Below are 27,883 nucleotides of genomic sequence, written 5' to 3'. Positions count from 1 at the left end.
AGAAGAAGAAGAAGAAGAAGAAGAAGAAGAAGAAGAAGAAGAAGAAGGAGAAGAAGGAGAAGAAGGAGAAGGAGAAGGAGAAGGAGAAAGAGGAGTAGGAGAAGGAGAAGGAGAAGGAGAAGAAGAAGAACAACAACAACTACTATACTACTACTACAACTACAACTACAACAACAACAACAACAAGAAACAGAGATAGGCTTTTGAATAAGTAATAGTAGTGCGATTTTACCTTGAAAATTGATTGGGATTCAATGACATTGTCCACTTAGACTATTACAAACATACACTTGTGTCACCCCCAGTTCATGTCTCTTATGGAGATTGTTACCTTACTCGATCTTTGAATGATTTTGGAAAAATGCATTCTTCAGTGGATAAGTAAGATCATAACTCATCCGTATATAGTACTTTAAGGCTGACAAACTACTTTCCCCACATCAGTCCTATAAGGTAAACAATGAAAGTATCATCATCCCTACCTTTCAAGTGAGAAAACTGAAGCTGAACAGCCATAGGATCATAGATCAATCAATAAACATTTATTAAGTATTTCCTATATATCAGGTATTGTGTAGTTCTAGAGTTAGAAGTGACCATGGAGGTCATCTAGTCTGACCTCCTTAGTTTACAAATGAGGAAACTAAAGCCTAGAGAGAGGAAGTGACTTCTCCAAGGTCACACAGGTAACAAGTGACACAGCTGGGATTTGAACTAAGTCCTCTAATTCCAAAGCTAGTGCTCTTTCTACTTCAGCACACTCCCTTACCTAGAATCACAAAGCTAGAAAGAGTAAAAGCTGAAATACAAACCCACATACTTCTGACTCCAAATTCAGCCCTCTGTCTAATTCAAAAATAGATAACAAAGGTGAAAATGCCTGTCATTCTTCAAAGCATAGAAATTCAAGATGGAATTATTTGTGCTATTTGTGGACTGACACTTTGCATAGTTAACCATGGTGGAAGACAGTTTGAATCTGACCCTTTTAAATATTCCTTTTGTTGGTAGTATTAGCTTGGATACAAATCTCCTCCAGAGTACAACAAGAGTCTTTATGTCACCAGCAGAATAATGGTATCAGGTTGATAAAAGCAGTCTATCAGCTCCTTTGTAAGCCCTCATTTGAGAGCATAAATTGCTGGGATTCTGAGCTTAACAGAAAAATGCTGTGCACTGTAGGCATTACCTGAAAGATCAACACGGCATGGAATTAGATGTCTTTTCAGAGAAGCATTTGGACTTATTGCAGAGCCTAGATATATTTCTTATCCTCCTTATTCAATAGCTGGGGATATGTTGGAGACTTTTCTTCCCCCAAATTGAACAATTAGAAAATTCTGTTGAAAACCTACAACTGGTAATGTTGTAATGCTCCGGTCTTTCCTTATGAAATTCATCAACATAAAACCAAAGTGGTATTGATTATTGCAGTAAGATCGTCATCTCCAGCCCACATACTTCTGTACTAAACAAAAACCTTCCCCAGTTCCCATCATGAAATCTCCTGTCTCTTTTATATACTGTGAAGTAATTATATTGTTGGAGTTTCTAAGCCACTGTGCTTGCAATTGCCTGAAGATATTTTAAAGAAAGAATGAAGATTAATAAGATGCCAGGAAGCCAGGTTTCTCAGCTTCATCTCTGTCATGATGCGGGAGGCAGGCAGACCAAATAGCACTTTCATTCATAATTGCTAAACTCACTAGAGTAGGAAGTTAGAGAGAAGAGACTGGGATGACCTAACACTAGAAGTTTGAAGCAAGTTAATGAGCACCCAGACTTGTGACTGATCTGATGGATGCCCTGTGGCATAATGGGAGCCAAGATGTTTAATAACCATTTTCCTCCCAGGAAGAGTAGGTCTGGAAAATTGGCCAACAATAACCCTCTGTCTTGTTCTCCTCCAAATCTACAGCTACATGTTTCCACTTGAGCTTTCTTTATGTTTCTCTTAACCCTGCAACTTCACTCTCATGGCAGCAGAATCCCCTGGGATCTGTCCAGCTGGTGATCTCATCTCTGTCCTTGAAGTGATGTTCTGTCTGCTTAGGAAAGCTATAACACTGTCTTTGCTGTGTGCTTCCATCTGAGCCTCAAAGGGATAGAAAATTCCATCCTGGCTGAGCAATCTTTGTTAAATGAAGCTGGCTATGCCAACCTGACTCCTAAGGACACAGGAGGAAACTGTGATTCTTGTCCCCCTGTAGAGGTGAAAGAACATTCTCTTCCTATGCTCCCTGACTCCTTTCCAATTTTTGTGCCCTACAATCATGGACCTCTTGCTCAGGAAAGAGTCATAGAATTGTAGATTTAAAGCTGGAAAGGACTTTGAGATCCTTGAGGACTAGAGATCATTGAGCCCAGTGTCCTCACTCTTCAGATATCCATCACTCTCCATGCTTCCACTCAGCCTCAAGAAATATAGTGCTGTCAGGACCTCACTTCAACCATCCAAACTAATAGGTAAAGGCAATTGATGTAGTGGAAATAATACTAGATGGGAGCCCAAGAACCTAGGTTCAGCTTCTGCCTAAGCTGCTTACTACCTGAGTGAAATGGGGCAAGTAACTTGCTCTCTCTGGTCATCTCTTCTGTACAATGAAGGCACTGGACTCAACATCCTCTAGGATTCTTTCCAACTCTAAATCCTAGCATCTCTCATTTTTTTAAAGCTCCCTTGATAATCATATCCTATTTCTAGGACAGAAATCGTCATTTTAGAGCTGGGATGGGGGGTGGGGCATGGGAGGTGGGGGAGTGACCAGAACTGCTACTAGCACAGGAAGTGGGTGACCAACAAAGGAATGAAATGTAGAAAAGAAAAAATTTTCAGAAAGTCTGAATGATCAGAAATAGGACTCCTCTAGATTGCTTTTTTTTCACTCTATGTTCCAACCAAAGTAGCCTTTGTGATGATATTCCATTTCCTAACTCTTTTTGCTTTTTCGTAGGTCATATCCTAAGCCTGCAATGTCTGTCTCTCCTCAGCCTCACCTCTCGGATACCCTCCCTCTCTTTGAAGCTTAGCTGAAGCACTATCTCCTACAAGAGGCATTTATTAAACCTTTCCATTCTTAGTGCTTCCCTCTCCTCAATGACTTTGTATGTATGTTTATTTTTTATACACATGTTCATGTTATTTCTTCCCAGGAGAATGTAAGCTCTTGAGGGCATGGAATGTGTTGTTTTTATCTCTATCCCCTGGTGTCTTGCAAAGTGCCTGGCACATAATAGGTGTTTATTGGATTGAAGTGAATTGATGCTTCCTTTCCACCACCACCAATCTGATCTCAACTCAGAAAAAGAGAAAACAAGGCTTTAAGATTGTTGAGGTCTTTTATTAGCATCAGCCCTGGGGTGATGGTCCCATCTGTTAGGCTGTTTCTGAGTGGTAAAACTAAGGAGTCATGATGATACATCTGACTACATCTGACCCCCATAACTTGCCTGGTTGCATCTATAGATTCTGCCTCTCAGTTCTTAATCTGCTTTGTGGAAAGGCTAAGCAAAAGTTATCAAGGAGGTGAGGGGAAATCTTGATGTGATGTGAAAGTGTTAAAAACAAACAAAAACAAACAAAAAAACAAAAACAAGTCATGACCCCTTATAGGTAGAAGAGGTCTAGAAAGTCTGCTTCAAAGGCAACCATTAAGAGAATGAATGCCTACATATATACATACATACATTAAAAAAAAAATCAAATAAATAAATAAATAGATGACCAACAGCCCCAACCTCCTCCAGCATCAGAATAAAAGTTGACAGTGGAAGCTATCTAGTAATTGCCGGAGGAGCCAGTGGGGGCCTGGCCTCTGAAAGCTCTTTAGCTTTGAGACACAACATGATGTTGATTAGTGCAAAGCCAGTCCTCTTTCAGTAATTATAATCAGACACTGCCTCTGGGGCTTCAAAAGCTTCATTAAAGGGACCGTCCAAAGGGAGCCGGGAAACATATACATGGGACAAGTTGGACAGATTGAGAACACTTCCTTCCTTTGGAGGAAGAGGATGATGTGGCTCTTTGCTTTCAAATAATAAGGGACTTAAAATGTATACACCCAGAATCTCCTAGGATAGGTATATTCTCCTGGGAAGGCTATCCTAACAGCCAGAAGCAAGCATTTAGTTCCCTATGCATAGAAATCTTGAGAATGTGGTGATGGATCCCTGGAGAAGAAAGGGTGAGGGTGAAGTCATTCATAATAACAACAGCTCAAATTTCTACAGCTCTTGACAAAATCAGCTTGGAATAGTGGATAGAGAGCCCACCTCAAATCCAGAAATACCTGGGTTCAAGTCCCGTCTTTGACCTATACTGGCTATGTGACCCTGGGCAAGTCACTTGGGTTTTCAATGTTTTAGGCAGCTCTCCAAGACCAGAAGTTGCAGGTGCATTAGTAGAGCACGTTCCTCACAGGGAGCTCCCTGTCAGTGATGAAATCACAGGTCCAGTCTTTATCCCTTGACGATTTACAGAACATCTCCCATTTACTGACTTTTTGGATGTTCCCAGCTCTATGATAACAAGAGTGTAAGTGTTATTATCTCCATTTTATAGATGAGGAAAAAAAGCTCTAAGAGGATGAGTGACTTGGCCAAGGGCACATAATTAGTAAGTGGCCAATGTCTTTAGATTCTTCAGTGCAGGCCAGTTTTCCACTATTCCACCTTAAGGTGAAGGCAAGAGAGGTCGCAAGGATTTGTGGGAACATCAAGGAAGGAAATAAGCATTTATTAAGTACCTATTATGTGCCAGGCCCTGTGCTAAATACTATAAATATTAATTCATTTGATCCTCTGAATGATCATTCCCATTTTACAGTTGTGAACCTGATGCAAACAGAGGTCGAATGACTTGCTCAAGGTCATGGATCTAGCAGGCATCTGATGCTGCATTTGAACTTAGGTTTTCCTGACTTCAGGCCCAGTGCTCTATCCACTGGGCCACCCTGCTGCCTAGCTAGGGAAGAAGACGGTAGAATTTGGTAGTTGGAAGTCCAGTAGCAATAGCAAGAAAGGCTATGTTTACTTTACAAGCCAATGAGCCTTAGATCCCAAGCCTTGCCCATTCTTTTCTCAGGCACATTGTATCAGCTTAGAAGGGACTATGGTTTTGGTCTGTATTTACACAATCCCACCACCATCTTCTAGCAGCATTTTGTATGTTATCATCATTTTGGGAGCAGAAGAATGATGTGTATCTTTCAGCCACTGGGAGGCCTAATAGAGTTGAAAGTAAAAAGCAGGCACACCAGGGGAAATCAGGAGGGGGCATAGCTAGGGGTCAGCTACTGAGGAATACAACTAGCTAAGTGGCTGTCGTCCACTGCCTGACCTAATTCTATTTTGTAGGCGGTAATTGTGTTAGCTCTAGGGTGGATGCATGCCCCAAAGACGGATGGTTTCTTTCATTGAAACTGACATGGAAAAGACTAGGCCCATCTCAGGGTATAAGAGAGACTGTGACAAATGTTAATAGGACATGGTGCCTGGAGAAAGTAAGGAAAAGGCTTGCTTTCAGGGTAAGGAGTGGAGAAGCAAGGCTTTAAATGAGAAGTGCTTTGGGATTTGGAGAGAGAGTTGGATTCATCCCTGAGGCTGCAGCAAGTAACTATCGCAAAACCACAGATTTTCACAGTTGAAAGAAACCTCAGAGGCCATTTATTCCAATTCGCCTCTGTCCAGGATTCCTCAACAAGTAGGCATCCAGCTTTCATTTGAGGTTCTCTGTTAATGGATAATCTACTATTTCCTTACAGAGTCCATTCTACTCTTGGGGTCTTGGGGAGGACTAGCAGCTCTGACGTGAAGGCTTGCTGAGCCCTTTTCAGGGCTGCAGCATCCACCTTTGGTGTCCATCTTTCACCCAGCTCTCACCTGTGGCTCCAAGAAGCTGTAGCATGCTTGGCGGCCACAGCCCAGTAAAACTGATGGGCTAAACCGGGTTGAGAGTAACTGACAGGTCTCAAGCCCATCAGTGAGTTAGGCGGGTGTCTAGTGTCTACCCCAAGTATGTGAAGACCTCATCTCCGAGAGGAATGGGTGGATGAGAACAATGTGTTCCAATGGCCATGAAGGTTGGCTGAAGCAGGTGCTGTGGTGCCCTTAGAACTTGGTCAGACATGAATGCCAAGGTCATCCACCGCATCCTGGGACGTCACCTGCCTCCATTTCTCACCTGAGTCAAGACACTGCCCCATGATGTCATTGGTGCTCTTCAAAAATAGAGGGATAGGGGCAGCTAGGTGGTGCAGTGGATAGAGCACCGGCCCTGAAGTCAGGAAGAGCTGAGTTCAAATCCAGCCTCAGACCAAACACTTGACACTTACTAGCTGTGTGACTCTGGGCAAGTCACTTAACCCCAATTGCCTAAAAATAAAAAAAAAATAAAAAAATAGAGGGATAAACAACAACAACAACAACTTCTACTCTGGCAAAACTCTAATTATTAGGAAGCTTTTTAGGTACTCTACCTCTCAATAGAGCCTAAGATCATATTAGTTTTTTTTTGTTTGATGTATTATAATAGTGCCTTAAATTGAGCTGTTAGTTTACTCTAATACCTATATCTTTTTCACACAAATTGTTGTCCACACCCTCCACCGCCACAAACACACACTTCTTAAACTGATGAAGTTGATTTTTGAGCCCAAGTGTGGGACTTTCTGTTTATCTCTATTAAATTTCATCTCACTAGGTTCACCTCATCACTCTATCATATCCAAAATCTTTTGGTTTCTGACTCTTTCATTCAATGTTTCACCTCTCCCTCCCATCTTTGTGTCATCAGTAAACTTGATAAATATGCCTTCTTCTTCTATGTCTTCATTAAAGTCATTGATAGGAATTAGGTTTATAGCATCTTCATATTGGAAAGGTCCTCAAAGGTGATCTAGTCTGATTTCTAGATCCTAAGCATGATTCCTGTCTGCAACATTCCCAGCAAATGAGTTTTATTCAGCCTCTGCTTAAATAAAGTTAGAGGGAATTCACCACTTCACAAGGTAGTGTTTTATGTTTTTGGACAGTTGTCATTAGGAAATTTCCTTATATTAAGTCAAAATCCTTCTCCCAGGAACTTCTAGTCATCTGCCTCCTTGTGTCCCCTTTTGTACTAATCAGAATATGTGCAATTTCTCTTCTATATAACAACTCTTTGAATATTTGAAAACAGGTGTCACCTCCCACAAGGAAGGAAACAAACATGTATTTATTGTGTGTACTATGTGCAGGTACTGTGCTAAGCACTTTATATAAATATTATCTCAGTTGAGGCTCATAACAACTCTGGGAGGTAGGGTAGGTGCTATTATTATGCCCACCTTAAAATTGAGGAAACTGAGGAAGAGATAGGTTAAATGACTTGCCAGGGTCATTGAGCTAATAGTGTCTAAGGCTGGATTCCTGACTCCAAACCCAGTGCTCTATCTACTGTGCCACCTAGCTACTACAGTCTTCTCTTCTTCAGGACAAATGTAATAAACATTGTATAGCACTTTCCTCACAAGAAGTCTATGAGGCTCAAATATTATTATGCCTATTTTTATAAGTGAGAAAACTGAGGCCCTACAAGGGTCAAGTGATATATCCAAACTGATGCTGTGGCTCCAAGTAAGGCTTTCTGATTTCAAGGCTAGGGCTCTTCCCCCCACAACACACTTTAACTGTTAGTTAAAGGTTATGATGACATTTTTATATGAGAGAAATGAAATAATCTAAGCTTTTAATTGTCCCAAATGTTCTGTTTTAATCAGTAAAATTAACCCGATGCATTAAATTTAGAAAGCACGATCTCATTCCCTGCAGGAGCCAACAGCAGTTGATCCATTTATTTTGTTTCCTGGGCTTTTCTCTCTCTCTTCTCCATTATTAAGAACATTTGTGGGAAAATGGAATCTTTTTTTTTTTAAACCATTGAAACCTAGTCAGGAGGATTCCCAGAGAATTTCTGGCCTATTTATATGAGAATCTTGATTTTTATTAAATTTTCTAAATCATATGGTCCAAATGATGACTTCTGCCCTTCTTGTCCTCTCTAGCCTTCTCATTACTACCAGGACAATGGGTAGTGCAATGCTGAGATAACAGTATCAGATTTCTTCAGGTCCTCATTTGCACTTAGAGTTCTGAGCTACTTAAACACCTGAATTTAGGCCATGCAATCTTCTAGGGCTAAGCTCTGTAGTTTCAACCTGTTGAAGGACAAGAGCTAGCATCCCTTCTAAATGTAATGTCCTAGGGACAAAGCTCTGGTCACCATTTCCTAGTTTATGGCTTTGCCTGAAAGAATGGAGCTGGGTCTAAATGAAATTAGGCTTTAGTGAACTTCTTAAAAAATTTGGATCTGTGATTTTCATCTGCATAAGAAACTCTCATTTGCCAAACTCCCTCTGCTGATGTACACAGCAACTCAATAATAACTTACAGTCTTAGAGAGTTGTCTGGTGTATTAAGAGGTTAAGTGACTTGTCCGGGGTCTCACAGCTAGCAGCAATCACATTTTAAAGGGAGAACTTGAACCAAGAATTCTATTTTTCAAGGTTGACCTTCTATTCACAAGGTTAGGTTTCTTTTCTTTGTCAAATAAGTGCTGAAAAATCTATATTGTAACTCTATCACTTCACCGTACTAACACTTGAGGCCATCTTTGCTTTAACATCATCAAATTTGGAAATAAGAGACAGTATTGTAGAGTGGGTAGACTCAGCAGTCAGGAAGACCTGAGTTCAAATTCTGGCACTAACAGGTGTATGAACATGGACAAGTGATGATATCTGAGCGCCTCAAGCAATTTTCTAAGTGTGTATGTTACAAATAAATTACTGATCTGTGTCTGTGGAGAGTTTCCATACCAAGAGTTCCCCATAATGATGATCTTGACCAAATATGACAAGGACCAGAGCTGGAGGAATTATGATTTGTTAACTACTTCTGGGAATCTGTCTTTTAAACCTTCGGTTTTATTCAGTAATTTCCCCAAACTCCCTGACAGGAACCATTCTTGAAAATGTTTCTAGTTGTTACTGATTCATTCTTGCTTTATCCTCTTTTATGAGTCATCTAAATGATTCTTACACTCTCTCCCAAGGGGGATGGCTTTGATGATAAATCCCTTTAAGACCCATCTGCTTACCAGAGTCTGCAGGCTGAGAGAGGACAATCTTCTCTCTCAGTGTTGGAATTTACCAAAGTGTCTGATTCCAGTTGATTATACTCATAAATAACATGGGAGTCAAGTTCGCAATGTGTAATGAACAATCTTAATGTTCAGGCTTCTTGGATGAAAAGAATTGATAACAGCTTATATTTAAATCACTTGCCTGTCTGATAGGTGAAGCATACATTAATACTTCCCATTCTATAGATGAGGGAGTAATAAGAGAGGCAATGTGGCATAATGGATGGAGCACTGACCTAGGAGCTAGTTAGATCTGGCTGAGTTCAGGTCTCACCTGTGAGACATACTGGCTGAGTGACTCTGGACAAGTTAACTTCTCGATGTCCCACAACTCTCTATGATAAGCTGCAGAAAAGGTGCTGACTTTCACTGGAGGGGGACTCCCCATCCAGAAGTCTTCTCTATCAGTGAAATCATAGGTCCAGGTGCTATCCATTTACAGGTGAGGAACAGATTCTGACAGGTTAAGTGATTTGCCCTAGGGTCACACATCTAAGAAGTGTCTTAGCTGAGATTCAAAGCTCTGGAGGGACACTACAGACTACCAGGAATGGCACTGAGGCTTTAGCTTCCCACATTTCCCATATTCTTCCAATTGCTTGGAGAATCCCTGTGCTGTTCTCTGAGTGGGTGCTGCAATGTCATTTCTGCAAATAAATAAAACTGAATCAGAGCAAACTGGAACAAGCATGTGAAGGAAAGAGCAAGAGTCGATGGCAAATTTGTGAATGAATTTCATTTGCCACTAGCAAGTATAACAAAGGATTTTTTTCCATCTCAGAGAATAAGCCAAATCATTGATTTCACCTTTCTCTCATCTCCCCTCCTCAACCCCCACTATTTAACACCTTCATCCGAACAGAACCAGTCAACTCTCTCACGTGTAGTTCATTCACTTTTCTGAAGTTCCCATGTCAAAATTTTAAACCTGGGCTGACTTTTTAATGCTATCCAGCCTGTTTCTGGGCAGCGGTGATACAGTGGACAGAGGGTCGGTCTTGGAGTCAGAAAGAATCACCTTCCTGAATTCAAATCTGGCTTCAGACACTTACTAGCTGTGTGACCCTGGGGCAAGTCATTTATCCCTGTTTGCCTCAGTTGCCTCATCTGTAAAATGAGCTGGAGAAGGAAATGGCAAACCGCTACAGTTTCTTTGCCAAGAGAACCTCAAATGAGGTCACAGAGTCAGACACAACTGAAACACAATTGAATAACAACAAAAAAGCCTATTTCTGACCTTTTTTATGCCTTCTTATTGGGTACTAGGGAAGATAAACCTAGTAAGGGAGATATGCTTTAAAAAAAACCCCAAAACCTTTTTCTTTGCACACCTATGTCAAGAATGTATTGCAATATACATTTCATTTTTTCCTGAAAGCCTTGAGTTTGCAATCTAATAGGTATATAATAATATATTAAATATAATAATAATCTAATAATATTTTATCTATTTATCAATCTATTGAGCTGTCTATCTATCTAGGCTTTTCATTGTTATTATTCAGTCATTCATTCATGTCTGACTCTTAGTGACCCCCTGGACCACAGCACACTAGGTCTTTTCTATCCTCCACTATCTCTCAAAGTCTGACAAGTTCATGTTCATTGTTTCCATGACACTATCTGCCCATCTCATTCTTTGCTGTCCTCTTCTCCTTTCACCTTCAGTCTTTTCCAACATCAGAGTCTTTTCCAATGAGTCCTGTCTTCTCATTATATGGCCAAAGTATTTAAGCTTCAGCTTCAGTATTTGTCCTTCCAATGAATAGTCAGAGCTAATTTCTGGGACAGCAAGAGTGTATGTGCTTGTCTGTGTGTGCACTTTGACTTTAAAGATCATGAGATTAGAGATAGAGAGGTGAAGGATGGAAAAGGTTATCTACTTTGCTCCTCCTTCCATTTTTACTGATGAGGAAAAGGAGGTTCCGCGATTTCACCTCTCCCCCCTTCTACTTTCAAAACAATACGATAGATTATGTCCTTTGAGGACCATGGTAGAAAACTCATCACCACAAATTTGATCACTAGGTAATGATTTTTTTTTCTTTTTGACCATAGAAACCCTTTGAAGCCAAGACACAGAGGGGATGCAATTAGCACTTTCTCTTAGGCTGGTCCTCTGAGCACATTGTCTGTTACTGGGCCTACCCTCAAAGCTTCCCATCTATGTAAGCGCTTTCAGTGACTGAAAGTGACCATTGAGGCCTCGTAAGGATGGCCTTAGGCGCACCTAAAGTCACCTGGCAGACTCAGTGGGTCATCATGGACTAGGGTGCAAACGACTGCGGCCCCTCGAGCACATATCCGACAGCAGGGCCAGGAGACCACGGGTCAAGCCGCCAAGGCGGTAGAGGGATAATTTTGCTAGGTCCTGGGGAAGAGACTAAAAGGGATTTGAAGTGAGTGGAACCAAGCCTCCTGCCTCTTCTAAGACTGGTTGGGAGGTGAGACCCACATGGCTCGGAGGGATGCAGAGGCTGTTGTGCGCCACACCTGGGGATGGATCCCTTTCCTTCCTTGAGGCCCACCGCCTTGTCCATCCTGCCCTGGAGATCGCCCCTTTCCGCCCATCCCTTCATGAACAGGAGGAGGGGCGGGCTTTCCGACGCGACCCATTGTGACGCCACGACGCCAAGAGAACCCAGAGAAGCGAGCTCTGCTGGGACCGGAGCTGCCAAGCGTTGCGAGAGATTGTCAATGGCCACGTGACCCAGGTAAATTTCACTTTCCCGGACTACGCCCCCCCAACTCCGCAGGCCCGGTCTCCCCGCCTGCCCAGCCCCCAGCTCCGGCAGCCTCACACGCCCGGCTCAGGTCGGCTCCCGCCGTCACCCGGAGCTGGGAGGTGAGCCCCAATTTGCCGCCGTCCCCGCCGCTGCTGCGCGTTAGCCGGCCTGGTGGCGCGGCTCTTCTCCCGGGTCTGGGTGAGAGCCTCTGTTGCCCGGCTCCTCCTCTGGCCGCCCGAGTTTGGGGGGCCCGAGGCGGGAGAGGGGAGGAAAGGACAAAGCTTGGAGGTCCGGAGACCGGATAGGCCTGGCGACCTCTGAGCCCTGGCGCCTACAAGTCAAAAGGACCTCTTCCCCCCCCCCCCCCCGCCCCATCCTTGTGGACACAGCTCCCTTCTCCGGGGACTTTGGAAAGGTCACTCTTTTTTTCCCACTCCGAAGGCAAGGGAAAGGAAGGGTGGATGGGCAGCAGAGGTCTCTGCGCGCCCTGGGGTGGGAATGGGAATAGGCATGCCCCTACCCCTAGAAGGCTGCCGCAAGTGGACGGGGCAGGTTACCCTCCATGGGCTCCTAGACTCGGGGAGGCATAGGAGCCAGGCCGGCCAGCCTCGAGGGGCCCTCAAGGGAGAGTATTGCCTTTGTGGGGAGCATGACTTTGTGGATTGCCCTTCAAAAAGGGGCGAGAGGAGGCCCGAAGGAGGAAGAAAGGAGAGCCCAACGCATCCCTGCTACGGGCGGCGGTGGGGGGGGGGGAAGAGACTTTTGCCCCATCCCTGTGATCCTTCCCCACCCGCCAACTGTATTTGCGAAAAGTTTTCGTTTGCTGTGCACCCTTTTCCCCGCGGACGGGAGGAGGACGTAGCTCAGGTTCTAGGTCAGGCTCTTGCAACAGGATCCCGAAAATTTATCGAGGTCAGATCTGGGGAGGGCAAGGAAAGGCGGAGTCATCCCTTAAAACTGAGGGAAGGATTGGCTGAGACGTTTGGAAGCTGCTAGGTCTAGGAGATGGGGAAATTCAATGTAGGGCTAAGCTGGGGAGGACTACATAAACCTAAAAAAGCGAATTTCCAACGGTGAAATTTCAGGCATCATTGGCTCCCTCTCATATCATACCACCAGACAGTTACTTTCCACAAACAGCCAGCCAGCCAGCCAGTCGCTCATCCAAGGCTAGTCTCGAGCTCTGCCATGTTCCATCCTTTCCACTTAGTAGAGATACCTTATGTCTGGTGAAGCACACCAGACTTTCTTGGGCCCGATCAGGGAAGCTCTCTTGTTCTGGGTGAGAGATACCAGGCCTCCTCTCCACCTGGTCCTCCAGCAGAATCAAAGAATCTGGAATCGTAGAACAACATGGGACTGCTTGTTTCTGGATTAAAAAAAAATCACTCATTTAACAAAAATCAGTTGAGCACTGATAGGATCCAAAGGAAGACAATGTTCTTGTTCTCTAAGATCTTACTGTATGGTTGAGGAGGTCATAGGATCGTAGATTTGTGGCTTTAATGGACCTTAAAGATTGTCTAGAGTAGATCAGCCCCCTCATTTTAGAGGTGATATCCAAGGAGGCTGTGGTTTGCCCAAAGTCACACAGGTAGTAAGTGTCAAAAGTAGGATTTGAACCCAGGTCTTCTGACTCCAATGTCAGTGTACTTTATACCGTAGCAACCTTCCTCCCCGAAACAACAATATTGACTTTCCTAAAGTTCAGCTGTCACCAAGTCTCCTTAGTCCTTCCTCCCACCCTCCTTACCTCTTCATTCAGTAAACTCCAATGGCTCCTATTACCTCCCAGGTCAAAAATAAAATCTTCTGGCTTTTAAATCTTCAATAACTTGGCCCCTTCCTACCCTTCTTTCCAGTCTTCTTACACCTTACTCACCTTCATGTATTTTTTGATCCAGTGCCTTTGGCCTCCTGGCTATCCCTCCCATAAGACATTCCATCCCATACTTGTGGCATTGCTACTGGCTGGCCCCCATGCTTAGAATTCTCTCCCTTTGTATCTTTTTCCTGACTTCATGGCTTTCTTCAAGTCTCAGTTAAAAATCTGACCTTTTGCAAGAAGTCTTTCCAGATTCACTTTGATGCCAACGCTTTCCTTCAAAGACTATCCCCAGTTTATTTTCTCTATCTCGTTTGTACATAGTTGTTTGATATTGTCTTCTGTATTAGAATGTGAGCTTCTTGAGGGCAGGACCTGTTTTTGCCCCTATTTTGTATCTTCCTCCTCCTTCCCCCGCTTGCATTTAGCACTGTTCCTAGAACATAATAGGTGCTTAATAAATACCTGTTGATTTGATTGGGGTGATACTGACACAGTTGTGCCACCTTGTATGATATTGCACTCTTGCCATTCCCCTGGTTCACAAACCCTATTTGACAACAACTTCTTTTGTTTTTAAGCCAGCAATGAATGTTATTTAGTGTTCTTTAAGACCCTTTACTATCATCACCCCAAGTCATACTTCCTGAGCTTTGTTATACAAACTGAGCTCTTTACTGCCCCAGCACATGCCTTCCACATTCCTGCATTGATAAGTTTGCTCTTAGCTCCCCTCTCCTGAAAGCCCCTCCTCTCTGCTGCCAGATGTTATCCGTCTTTCATTGTCCAGAGACTGGTCTTTTTCTCCTCCCCACCCCTTTTCATGGAGCCTTCCCAGACCACTCAAATTCATCTGAACTCATAGTTTCTTCATGAGAGGAAAGAGTAACTATAGTAGTATCTACAGTGTTAAAAAGTCGTGAAAAGTACACATGAAAGTCTAGCTAGCGTATTTTGAATGGTTGGATCACTTACTAAATCATTCTGATTTTACTCTATACTTAACCAAGTTCTCAGTCTCCACGTTGTCTCCGGGCCCAAGAGGTATATCCTAGAGACCAGCTCCCTCAAGGACCAAACCTAGACATTCTTCTATGACCTTGGGCTAAATTTGGTCTATATGTAGTTTTCTAATTTTAATTTTTTTTAAAATTTGAAGCCTTACTGATATTTATTTTTCTTTCCAGTCATTTCCTATTAGATATTCCCCACATTTCCCCTGACTGTGTCAAACATATACTTGTAACAAAGAAAAACTAATTAACCATAGCAACAATTAGTATTCATTGTTTTTCCATTTGCCACTCCAGCAACTGAGTAGAGAGAAACCGGTTTCATCATTTGTCTTCCAGAACTAGTATTCTTGTTATTGTTCAGTCATATCCCAAGATACTAGAGTGGTTTGCCATTTCCTTCTCCAGTTCATTTTACAGATGAGGAAACTGAGGCAAGCAGGGTCACTTGCCCAGGTTCACACAGCTAGTAAGTGTCTGAGTCTGGATTTGAACTCAGGAAGATGAGTCTTCCTGACTCCAGGCCTGGCACTCTAAGGTTAAGTAATTTGTTCAGGGTCACAAATCTAGTGGGATTTGAACCCCATCTTCTAACTATGAGTCCTGTGCCCTTTTTTATACCCTTGCTGCCTCTGATCATTATGAGCAAAAGAAAGCTTTGGAGAAGTAGGAAGTATCTATGTTTCCAAGGTAGGTCAGAAGGGGCAGCTGGGTGGAGCAGTGGATAGTGCATTGGCCCCAGAGTCAGGAGGACCTGAGTTCAAATTAGCCTTAAACATCTACTAGCTGTGTGACCCTGGGCAAATCACTTAACCCTGATTGCCTCAAAAATAAAATAAAATTAAAAAACAGTAAAGCAAGTCCAAGGCAGGTCAGAATGGAGAGAAAGGATATTCCAGGGAGACTTGTAATCTGGCATGGCCTTCTTGACCCCATCCTCAGAGACCAGTTAAGGGAGTTGGGTCTCTGGCCTAAGGTCTTCTCATCTGTAGGCTGCATCTTGAAGAACCTTTGACATCTGGCACTTGTTTCTGATGTTATTGCCAGGAAGGAAGCTGGGATTGATGGATTGCTGATTGGGCAGTTCCTCCCAATTGTCCTTAATGACAGCAAGAAACAGGCAAAGCTGATGATGCCTCTCTCTCTCTCTCTCTCTCCCCCCCCCCCCCCCCCCCCCCCCCCCTCCCCCCCCCCCCCCCCCCCTCCTTACCCCCCCACTCTCAGCCCCTCTCTCCCTCTCTCCTGTCTCTCCCCATCTCTTTGTATCTCTCTTATTCCTCTCTTCCTCCCTCTCCCCATCTTCTGAAACCCTTTTAAAATTAGAGCCAGAGCAGAGTCTTGGAGGGAAGCCAGGCTTTGTGAAGGCTGGAGCTTGTGGCTGGGACCTGCTGCATACACAGAGTCTCTTGCTGAGTTCCATGAAGGTGAATGCCCCAGAATCGTGTGAGTCCTTGGTTAGTCTGCAGGTGCCGGCTGAGGTCACTCCCTGGTTGATGAGTTTTCAAAACAAAATGTTCTACCAGCTGGCATTTATGGGAAGGTGGTAGTCAACCCTTTCCTGAGCGCAAAGATCTAAACTCTGATTCTCCCAGAGCTTGAGGACCTGCTTTTGGCTGAACAGGTTGCTATTTCGGCTGGATTTTCCTTGGCCGTAAGGGGGATGCTTGGATCCGCGCCCTGGGCCGAGATTCTTATTAAGGGGGAATTCTAGAACTTCTGAGTGTTGAGGCTCTTGTGACCCCAGAGCTAGCCCTTGGTGTGAGGTCTAGAGTTCAGCTGGCTAGGATGATGCTCACACCTTTCATTTGAGTGACATTACGTATTTTTCAAACTGCTTTGTATCCATGCTCGCCTTAGATATGCCATGTCAGGTAGGTATTATAATCCCCATTTTCCAGATGAGGAAATTGAGGCCCACAGAAATCCAGAGAACTTTTTTTAAGAAAGAGTTTGAGCATTAGTTGTACTAGAAGACCTCTGGCGTCTCTTTGGATTCTGGAACAATTAGTGACAGAGTCAGGTCTAGAGTCCAGGTCTTCTCACTTCAAATCCAAAATTCTTTCCTCCTTCATTGTTTGTGGCACCTGTAGGGTTTGTGTCTTACACGCTGTCTCTCATAGTGCTAGGCATGTATGCAGCAGGTGCTTGATGAATGAATGGGTGAGTCTGTCAGTGAGCTGATGCAGGCAGAGATGTGCCACACTGACACACGTGTGTGTGTGTGTGTGTGTGTGTGTGTGTGTGTGTGTGTGGTGACTTACAAGTCACCAAAAGAGAGGACTTGGCAGTAAGAGCACTGAATGGCCTCCTTCCCGGAGTGTGCCCTGGCTCCTGGCCCAGTGACTCAATCTTTTTCATCTTGGGCTCTGATTTATTCTGGCCTTTCCTTCCCTTTGGTCCAGACGTGACATCCATTGCTATTCAGATCTCGTCCTCCCCTGCATGAGAAGACATTTCTGTCAGTTCCCAGGGGATGGAGAACCCTGGACTCTGGCCCTGTGGACCTCTGAGCTTTTGACCACTGCTCAGCCTCATGTAAGTAGGGAGGACACAAAAGACCCTTGCCTGTCCTCTACCATCCCCTCCCCAGCCCCGTCCTTCCCAAAATCTGTCTTCAGGAGGGTGTTCAACATTTGCTTCTGGTGATCAGCCCTTTTCCTGCGTGCCTGGTTTGGGCAAGAGCTGGGGGGCATCACATCTCAGCCAGAGTCCCTAGAAAAAGCAAGATCTCAATGAAGCAATGAACAGGTCTGCATCCCTGAGCCAGGGAACACCCCCAGAGATGCCTGGGCATGGAAACCCTAGTCTAGGGGAAGCAAATGAGCAGGCAGAGATGGTAACTAAGGGAGAAGCAAGAAGCAGGACCCAGAATGTGAGGCACTGGTTCTTAGGAGCGTAGGACTTGAGAGTTGGAAGGACCTTTAGATGTATTGTAGTCTGACCCTCTCATTTTACCCATGAGGAAACTGAGGCACTAATAAGTTAAGTGATTTGTCCAGGGTCACAAAGTTAACAGAGCTGATTTTTTTTAACCCATTCATTCATTCATTCAAACATTCATTAAATGTTGATTAGGTACCAGGCCCTGGGGCACTGGGTCAGGCTTCTGACTCCAAATCCAGTGGTCTTTCCACTGGACCACAGTGCCTCTTATGCATGTGAAGTTAAACTGGTGCTTTTCTCCCAGAGCTGTCTATCATGCTGGGAGGGTGCAAGGATCACAGCTAGGACCTTACCAATTCTTCCTTTCTCTGTGTTCATGGTATGTCTCCTCTGGAGGTATTGTTGAAGGAATCCACAAATCACACTGCGCATTGGGTTCCCTTGCTGCTGTGCTCAGGGGTTGGAATCCCTGCAACTGTTACAGAATAAACTGTATTTCAGAACACAGGGACATCAGCTTTTTCCAAGGGTGATAACCTTGTCCTCTAACTGAAAGCATTATTAATCTCCCATGTTGTGGATTGGTATCTGAAGGTCCTGTTTGCTAGGAGATCCTGGAGAGAATTTATACAGGAGACATGTGACACAAATACTGACTGCATTTGTGTTTTAGGGAAGCTAGGTGGCACCATAGTGCACAGAGCTCTGGGCCTGGAGTCAGAAAGACTTATCTTCCTGAGTTCAAATCCAGCCTCAGACATTTACTAGCTGTGTGACCTTGGGCAAGTCATTTAATCCCTGTTTGACTTAGTTTCCCCATCTGTCAAATGAGCTGGAAAAGGAAATGGCAAACCACTCCAGTGTATCTGCCAAGAAAACCCCAAATGGGGTCACAAAGAGTTGACTGAAAACAACCAAACAACAAATTTGTATTTTTTAGCTTTTAAAGGAAAATGCAGTTGAAGGGTTGAGCCTGAGATGGCACTAGGGGTAGGCAAGATAGGGAGCCACATTATGTCACAATAATCAAGGGGATGCAACAGGGAATACTTTCTAAAAAAATATTACTTTGTTTCTTAAAAAACAAATGCACCTATCTTTTAAAGGCAAAATGTTCCACTCTACATGGCCTATAGGAATTTATTCTGTGATAAAGTCACTAGGAGCTTAAAAATTTCAAACTTTGTCTTGACTCTAGGAAAAGAGCAAAGGTTGGGGTAACTGTGAATATACAACACGTTTCAGATAGTGAAGGCTCAGGAAATGTCTATCTTAGGTAATAGCGGACAACAGTCATTAGGATTTCATTGACTATGTTTAATTCTCTTGTGAATAGGACCCCTAAGAGCATTTATCTGTAGAAAAGATAAAACATCAACTCCTACTATCCAGTATAATTCAAGCAGCACTTAGTAAGTACCTGCTGTATGTAGAGCACTATCTAAGTGGCCTTCAGTGAACTGGCGCTGTACTATACTGGGAAGGTGCTTTCTCCATACCCCTTTTCTTCTTCAGACTTGTCTATAACTAACTTCACGAATACAGGTAGTTGGTGAAGTGTTTGTTTTTTTTTTTTAGTGTTACATCAGGAGTCAGGAGGGCCTGGGTTCAAGTACTGATTCAGATTTGTGTGACTCTGGACAAGTCAGTTCTAGGTGCTGTGATCTTAGGAAAGGGAGGTGAGGGGAGGATAGCATGAGTAGAGATGTGGAGTGGGAATGAGAATGACGAGGAGACAGCTGGGCTGGAGCAGAGGTTATATGGTGAGAAGAGAGGCGTGCTCGAGAAGTTTAGTGTTCCATTTTGGATTTGTCCATTTTGGCAATTCTGTGTGGACCAATATCTCTTGTCTTTTGACTTAAGACTGTCACCTTATGCTGCTTGGGAGCCCCTATGTAGCTGTAGCACCTGTCTCTACCTACCCCCCCCCAGGTTCTTTAAATTTATGTGTGCCTCAGAAATAATCATGGGGCTCCCTCCACTAACAAAAGGTTCCTGACTATAGTCTAGCTTTAACGTTTTCTCCTGAGAAATTCTCTGTTATGGAATTGCTAACCCACCACTAGTTCTGGACATTTTCCTCAGGTTACATCTCAGTTGTTAACATCTATATCAGAAACTTTCCTCTTTGTTCCCCTTTCCCTGGGGGTGGGGATGGGAATGGTGGATCACTTGTCTCTAGATCTCTAGGGCCATTGGACAGGGAAATGCAGAGCCAGCTCTGAGTTCAACTGTCCAGGATGGTGGGGTTTGTTTTCCCATCTAAATAGATGGGGTTGTGCAAGCAGTGGGAGGCGGCAGGTCTTACAGTGGCAGGATCCCCTTTTGAACCCTGGAATCAGAAACTGCCCACTCAGCTCTCTAATGATTAACCTTGTTGGATTTGGAAAGTACAGGGAGAGCCAGAGCCTGGAGCTGGGCAGAGCTGCTGACCATAAATGGACATTCATCCTGAACCCACCCCTGGGGTTTCCTTGGTAACAAATTGTAAAGCAGGTCTGAAGGAATCTTAGCCGGGAGGTCTGTTGTGGGAAGGGCCCCAAAGGTGTCATTGGACTAATGGGCTTTTCTTCTTTGTTTAAAGCTCCAACCCCTAAGTTTCAGGGAGGATCCTCTGGCCCCGTATCTGGGAGGGTTGCCTGTAGGCATGAGTACAACGTCAGCAGTTAACCCTAGTGCTTCAGGACAGTGGAGTTCACGTGTCTTTGTGCAAAGTTAGTAAAACAATCAGCCTGGAGTCAGAGAGGTCCTGGTGACCAACTGCCCCCTACCATTGTCATTTTCTACCAGTATTTATTACTGCTGCTGTGCTCTGGGCACTGAGTGGGGTGGGGCGGGGGATGGGGATACACAGACTACCCTGGACCTGCAAAGCTTTCCTCTTCACAATCACTAGCTTCCTTCAAGGCATACCACCTTTACCAGAAGCTCATCCCAATCCCTCCAGCTGCTCTCTTTCCCCACTCCAATGACTTTGGATTCACTTTCCAGGTCTTTTTTATTCACAGGTAGAGTATAGTGTTGTTTTCTCACGTAGAATTTAAGCTTAGTAAAGGGCAGGGATTGTTTCCTTTTTTGTCTTTGTATCCCCAAACCTAGCACACTGTAGACACTTAATGTATGCTTATTGATTAATTGATTTGAAAATTAATAAGCCCATTGAGAACAGGGATTCTACATTACAACCTAATTAGAGAAGTCCCACTCCCTACCCCCTTTTTAAGTAAGAATGGTCAGATAATGGATAGAGGCCTGAAATTCATTAGAAATTCCTGCCATCTGATTCACTGACCCACTTTCTGTCCTTATCCCTACAATCTACCAATCTAGGTCCCTTGTTTTTAGGGATTTTTTTTTAAAGAAAATCAGGAAAATCAGCCCACTAGATCTATCACAAATTTCCATTTTATAACCTTAACTGGGATCTCATGATTGCACAGGAATCCTTCTATCTCTTATTGACCCCTCTCTCTCACGTTACCCAGGCAGACTGTCCCAAACCTTGTCCTCCAACCCCTAGTGCAACTTCTATCCCCAGCAGAGTGTCTCCCCTCTGCCCCGAGATTGAGACCATCCATCCTGAGCCGTCTCATCTCCCCTTCTTCAGCCCTCTCTCATCACCTACTCTGCCCTTTCCTCCTATCTCAAGGGATGAAGTCGCCATCTTTCTTTCCAAGGCTAACCCTCCCATTTGTGTGTCCTTCAGCTCATTGCTTCTTTTGCACTCCAGGATTTTGTTCAACAACAAATATTTATAAGGTGCCTACTCTTTGTGATGTCCTGTACTAGCTCCTGAGGATGCAGAGATGAAAACAAGATCAGACTCTGTCTGCCTCCCTAGTAATATATATTCTACTGGGGAGTGCGACATAGAAACAGATAAGAGAGTACAAGATAATATAAGGGAGGAGAGAGTTCTAATGACTAGGGGAATCATGAAGGACTTTCTGGAGGAAGAGCTACTTGAACTGGGCTTTGAAGGTAGCTGGGGATCCTAAGAAGTTGAGGATATAGATTCCAGATGTGGGGTCAGCCTACATAAAAGCTTGGAGAGGGGAGATGAGCATGGCGGAAGATAATTTAACCAAAGGGTAAAATGTAGAATATGTGACAGGGAATAAAGTGAAACAAGGCTGCCGGGCTTAGCTGGAGGCACTTCGTGAGGGTTGTGCATGCTAGGGGGAGGAGTTTGGCTTTTATTCTAGAGGTCTTAGGGCCCCTGAAGATTCTTGAGTGACATAGACTGACAGAACAGTGCTTTAGGAAGATTATTAGAGAGGAAGTGAAGGTTCCTAACTTTTTGTGTGTCTTGAACCCCTCTGGCAGTCTGGGAAGCCTATGGACCCCTTCTCAGATTTTTAAAAGCAAAAAATAAAATGTGTAGAATTACAAAGGAAACCAATAATATTGGTTATATATAGTTATCTATCTACATATCTACATACATATATGTGTATGTATGTGTGTGTGTGTACACCAAGTTCAGAGACCCCAGGTTAAGAACCTTTGGACCAGAGAGGGAGGGAGACCCATGAGGTAGCTACTGTTATAGTCCCTGAGAAAAGTTAGGAGGGGCCTGGACTAGGGTAGCCATGCCAATAGGGAGAAAGTATTGGGGAGGAGGGGGTTGATTCATTGATCATCTTTCGTCTCTTTCATCTTTACCTTTTTTACTGGCTTCTTTTCTTCTGTATCTACAAACACAGTGTAGTGCATATAAGTGCTCAAGAAATTCTTACTGAATGAAAATGTGAATTGAAGTGAAAATGAAAATGAAAAATCCCTTGATTTTCCCCAGATTACTTGGGGTTCTTGATGCTGTTGTCTCCTTAGACTGTTGTCTTGTTTTTCTCTTCCTCTTCATAGTCAGATCTTTAGAAATGGGGGTCTGTGGTTAATGTATTCATTTCCTCAGTGCCCAGCAATCTGGCTTCTTTCCTCACCTTCCTACTGAAAATGCTTTCTCAAAGGTCACTTAGTCACCAAACCCAGTGGTCTTTTCACAGGAGTCGTATGATGTGGTAGAAAGAGCATTGGTTATGGAGTCAAAGGATCCAGGCTCAAAACTCACCTCTGATGCCTACTATGTGACCTTGGCCAAGCCACTTACCTTCCCTTGCCCTCATCTGTAAAATGGACAGAGAGGAGGGGTGGGGATTGGATCAGATGGCCTCTGAGATTCCTTCCAGCTATAGATGCATAATCCTGTGACCTCGAAGGTCATCTGGTCCAATCCGTATGTGAATATCATCCCCTCACCTGGCATACAGTCATCTGGAATTTGCTAGAAGACATCCAAGAATGGGGAATCTACTCCTCCCCTTGGGCAAAGTTCATTCTACTCTGGGAGTGCTCCAACTGCTGGGAAATTCTTCCCATCAAGCTAAATTTTCCCCTTTGTAACTTTCACCCACTGTTCCTAGTTCTGTCTTCTTGGGCAAGTCTATTAGTCCTTCATATGACAGTCTTTCTAATACAGGAAGACACAACTGTCGTGTCTACCCTATGTCTTTTCTCTAGATAAACATCTCTACCTGGTTCCTTTGATCATTCTTTATATGGTATAGTTTCCAGGACCCTCCACATCTTTCTCATCCCACTCTGCACATTCTTTCATTCAACAATGTCCTTCCTAAGAGATGAACCCAAACAAGTGTGGTTTGACTAGGGCAGAGTGAAGATGAGTTATCACTTCCCTTATTCTGCATTTCTCTCAATAGCCACATGTGCCATAATCTCTTTGTTTACCTTGTCACATTGTTAACTCATATTGAATTGGCTCTATGTTAATCCTTCCCCCTTTCCAGTTCTTATTCCACCATCTTGTATTTATAAAGTTTATTTTTTCTTAACCTCTAAGTGTAAGAACTTACATTTATCTCCTTTGAATTTCATCTTATTAAATTTTGCCCTCTGTTCTAGCCTGTTGGGATTTTTTGAATCCTGTCCATGTCAACCAGTTTGTTAGTTCCAAGCTTTGTGTCATCTGCAGATTTGATTAGCATGCCATCTAGGTCTTCATCTGTCAGTGATAAAAATGTAGAAAGAGCATAGGGCCAAGGACAGATTGCTGAGGTTTTCTCCCACATGCCTTCCTCCAAGTTGACATGGTAAATAAGATCCTCATTAACTTTTGTCTAGACTTGCAGGAGTTGCCTAGATTTTCTCTGTGTATCTAGGCTCTGCCTTGACCAGCCCATCCTTTGTATTGCCATTATAGTAATCTTCTTAATGCATCGCTGGGGTCAGAACACACTGTTGCTCAAAAACCTCCAGAGGCTTCCTACAGGCTTAATTAAAAACAAAAAACCAGAAATATCTTATCACAGTATTCAAGGCCCCTCATGATCTGACCCCCTTCCAGCCTAATTTTGTACTACTCTCCACACATTCTGTATTTCAGTTAATTTTTAAAGAGCTTTTCTAAGAGTGCTTACTGAGAAGACATAGCAAGAACAGAGATTACAAACATATCCCCTTCTCAACAACAGGCACACTCTCAGTCCCAAGGAAAGCAGGCTCAAGTTTAAAGCATTATTGCTCAGCTCCCTTCTGAGCATAGCCTAGCCAATGACCGGAGTCACTGCGCGACTGGTGGAACTCGGCATCTTGGCTGAAGGGTGAGGCCAATCCTGGGCTGGGCCCCGGTTACTCCTTGGCTCTGCCAGCAGACCAGGCTCAGCTAGCGTTAGCTGCTGTCCTCAGCTTTCAGAGCTCAAGGCCACAGCTTCGTCCATTCCATCTCTAAAAGTCCTTCCTCTGTGACAGGAGAAAAAAAATAGTTGTATCGGGGAAAGAAACAATACCAAGGACATATAGTCACTGCATTTTTATTAATCCGAATGGGGAGAGGGACCCTTGGTGCCACCTCTTTAAGCAGCAGCAGGGCCAAGTACTCGTGGCTCCATGCCACAAGTGAGAGGCCTAAGGCTGTCCCACTCCTCGAGGGGCACTGGGGTTTGTCTTCCTCAATCACCATCAGAAGGAAAAAAGAGTTGTTCTAATTACATTGAGCTACTAACAATTCCACAGTCTTATTCCCTTTTGCTTCTGTGGATTGTTGTTGTGCAATCATTTCGGTCGTGTCTGACTCTTCATGACCCCATTTGGGGTTTTCTGGGCAAAGATACTGGAGTAGTTTGCCATTTCCTCCTCCAGCTCATTTTATAGATGAGAAAACTGAGGCAAACATGTCCAACTCTTCATGACCCCATTTGGGGTTTTCTTAGCTTGAAGTGATTTTGTCGTCAGAGTGTCCTATAAACCATAGCTCTGGACAGGAAGAGGAAATGAAGAGTTTAGGAAATAAATCATAAGCCCAGCACGATGACATGCTATTGTATTATAGACGACTCCAGACACCTGCTGAAGCAGGTGATTTCTTAACATTCCTTAATGACAATTTTTATCCTTCAAAAGGTGAATTAAATGACAAGGGAAAATTCTCTTGTCGATTTGATTTCTCACCAACAAGGAAGAAATGGTTCCTATGGTAGAAATGATAGAAACCTGAGGGAATGTGAATGGTTTGCTGGAATGGTTTGCTGTTTCTTTCTCCAGCTCATTTTATAGATGAGGAAACTGAGGCAAACAGGGTTAAGTAACTTGCCCAGGGTCACATAGCTAGGAAGTATCTGAGGCCGGATATTTTTGTGTATAGTGTCCCCCATCTCGGGAATGGACTCCCTTCATATTGCCAAATATTGCAGTCTTCTCTTCCTATAAGGCAAAGCTTGGGTCTTATCTCATTGATGAAACCTTCCTTGAGCTTTTTAAACTCATGGAGATCAAATATTTCTCTATTATTATTATTGAAGACTAGTAAGAATATTTCTATGGTGTCTTACAAATTCAATCTAAATGGCTTTAATCTGAAAAAGGGAGAAGGAAGAAAACTGTCTTCATACATCTACTCTATACTAGTTAAAATACCCAGAAGTTCACAGAAGACAAAATAGAGGAAAGGACCTGGGAGTAAAACCTAATGGCTTCAAACATCTGCTTAAAGTTCAAACAATAAGCAAGGGGAGTTTTAGACATTCTAAAGCAAGGAGGCAAATGTGACCTCCCTCATAAGTATCACTGAGATTTGGTGGGATTCCACCCACTCCTAGACAGTGACTCCATATGGGTAGCTGGTGACTCCATGCAGCCAGATGGTGGCTCTGTATGGCTATAGCTTATTCAAGAGAGGTAAGAGCAGGGGTGGGTCATCATGGTGGTAGAGAGTATTTGAGTCAAGATTCCTAGAAGGAGAAATACAGGGTGTCTCCAAAGTCTTATTGCAGTTTTAAGCTTGAATAGCTTGAAGTGATTTTGTCGTCAGAGTGTCCGATAAACCATAGCTCTGGACAGGAAGAGGAAATGAAGAGTTTAGGAAATAAATCATAAGCCCAGCACAATGACATGCTATTGTATTATACACGACTCCAGATACCTGCTGAAGCAGGTGATTTCTTAACATTCCTTAATGACAATTTTTATCCTTCAAAAGGTGAATTAAATGACAAGGGAAAATTCTCTTGTCAATTTGATTTCTCACCAACAAGGAAGAAATGGTTCCTATGGTGGAAATGATAGAAACCTGAGGGAATGTGACCATCCCCTCCTAGAATTTGTGGAAAAATATCTCCTGCTATTCTTGTGGAAAAGCTGGAGAGATGTCTGTTGTTTTTTCGGTTGTGTCCCACTCTCTGTGACTCCATTTGAGGTTTTCTTGGCAAAGATGCTGGAGTGGTTTGCCCTTTCTTTCTCCAGTTCATTTTACAGATGTAGAAACTGAGGCAAACAGGGTTAAGTGACTTGCCCAGGGTCACACAGCTAGTAAGTATCTGAGGCTGGACTTGAACTCAGGAAGCTAGGCCCAGCACTCTATCCAATGAACCACCAGCTAATAGGACAGTAGGATGGTTTTAGAACTGGTTGAATTGGTCAGAACCAGAGTCTCTGTTGCCCTTGGGATTTGTGCTTGCTTGTCCATGTGCTGTTTTTCATCAGTGACTTGGATAAAGGCAAAGATGGCATCCTTTTGAAATCTGTGAATGACACAAAGCTAGCTGGGAGAGCCAATGTACTGAATGGCAAAATCAGAATCCCAAAATATTTTGGTAGGCTAGAACATTGGTCTAAATCTAATATGTTGAAATACAATCAAGATCAATGTAAAGACTCAAAACTTGGGTACAAAAAAATTGACTTCACAAATACAAGACGAAGGAGGTATACTTTTTTATTTTATTTTAATTTTTTAGGCAATTGGGGTTAAGTGACTTGCCTAGGGTCACACAGCTAGTAAGTGTCAAGTGCTGGTCTAAGACCAGATTTGAACTCAGGTCCTCCTGACTTCAGGGTTGGTGCTCTAGCCACTGTGCCACCTAGCTGCCCCCTGAAGGAGGTATACTTGGACAGCAGTTAAAAGCAGATAAAAGATCAAACGGCTTTAGTGGACCACAAGCCCAATCTGATTTGGTGGTGTGATATGGCAGCTAAAAAAGCGAATATGATCTTGGTCTGTCTTAAGAAAGGCGCAAGAAAGGGGCAAGGAAGTGATAATTTTATTCTCCTCTGCCCCAGTCAGACTACATTTCTGGGCACCACAGTTTAGGAAGGATATAAGCTAGAGAGAGAGCATTCAGCAGAAGGGCAACCAGCATGGTGGAGGGACTCAAGTCTGTGTTCTTTGTAAGGACTATTTGAACTCAAACGTTTAACCAAGAGAAAAGAACACTTGGGAGTGTAGAGATGCATGGAGGCATTTGAAAGGCTGTCATGTGTGAAATGGAAGTTAGATTTGTTCTCCTTGAGGCAGAACTAGGATCCCTGAGTAGGTGCTGCCAAGAGGTAAGTTGAGGTGTGATATAAGGAAAAGTTTGCTTTAAAATAGTTATTGTTTATTTATTTTTGGTTATTCTGCACTTAACAAGCACCAATTGTAAGCTCCTTGAGGGCAAGGATTGTCTTTTGCCTCTTTTTGTGTCCTCAAGCTTAGCATGGTGCCTGGCACTTAGTAGGCACTTAATAAATGCTGATTGATTGATTGACCAATTAACATGAGAATTTCCACTTACAAAGAATAGAAAAAAGGAGATGTTATATGAAACCCTGAATCTTTACTATGAACAGCTTCCTTTTTAGAAAGCATTTAATAAATTCAGCGTTCTAGTTTTAAAACCGTCTTGCTTGTTGGTGTTCCCTTCTGAAGCTCTCTCTAGCCTCATCCCTTTCAGTAACCTCCCTTCTCCCCAGTTCTCTATCC

At 43.5% G+C, this 27,883-nt stretch overlaps 1 protein-coding gene across 2 annotated transcripts in view; it reads left to right on the top strand.

Annotated features, from left to right (window-relative positions):
• Positions 1–11,828: 11,828 nt before the first annotated feature.
• Positions 11,829–27,883, top strand: part of OGDHL (oxoglutarate dehydrogenase like) — a 62,142-nt gene continuing 46,087 nt past the window's right edge. Inside the window, exons 1-2 of one of the 2 annotated variants that reach the window (XM_027859485.1) lie at positions 11,830–11,895; positions 17,148–17,280. In XM_027859485.1, coding sequence (XP_027715286.1) covers positions 17,279–17,280 — 2 coding nt within the window. In that variant the 5' untranslated portion in view covers positions 11,830–11,895; positions 17,148–17,278. Of the gene's footprint in view, positions 11,896–17,147; positions 17,281–27,883 lie in introns of both variants that reach the window. The other variant, XM_027859493.1, reaches the window with a different exon arrangement.

Source organism: Vombatus ursinus, unplaced genomic scaffold, assembly GCF_900497805.2.
Source record: "Vombatus ursinus unplaced genomic scaffold, bare-nosed wombat genome assembly UNPS02000749.1, whole genome shotgun sequence".
NCBI classification, from domain to species: domain Eukaryota; kingdom Metazoa; phylum Chordata; class Mammalia; order Diprotodontia; family Vombatidae; genus Vombatus; species Vombatus ursinus.
Note: the sequence above shows the minus strand (reverse complement) of the source record. Positions and strands in the feature narration are given on the sequence as shown.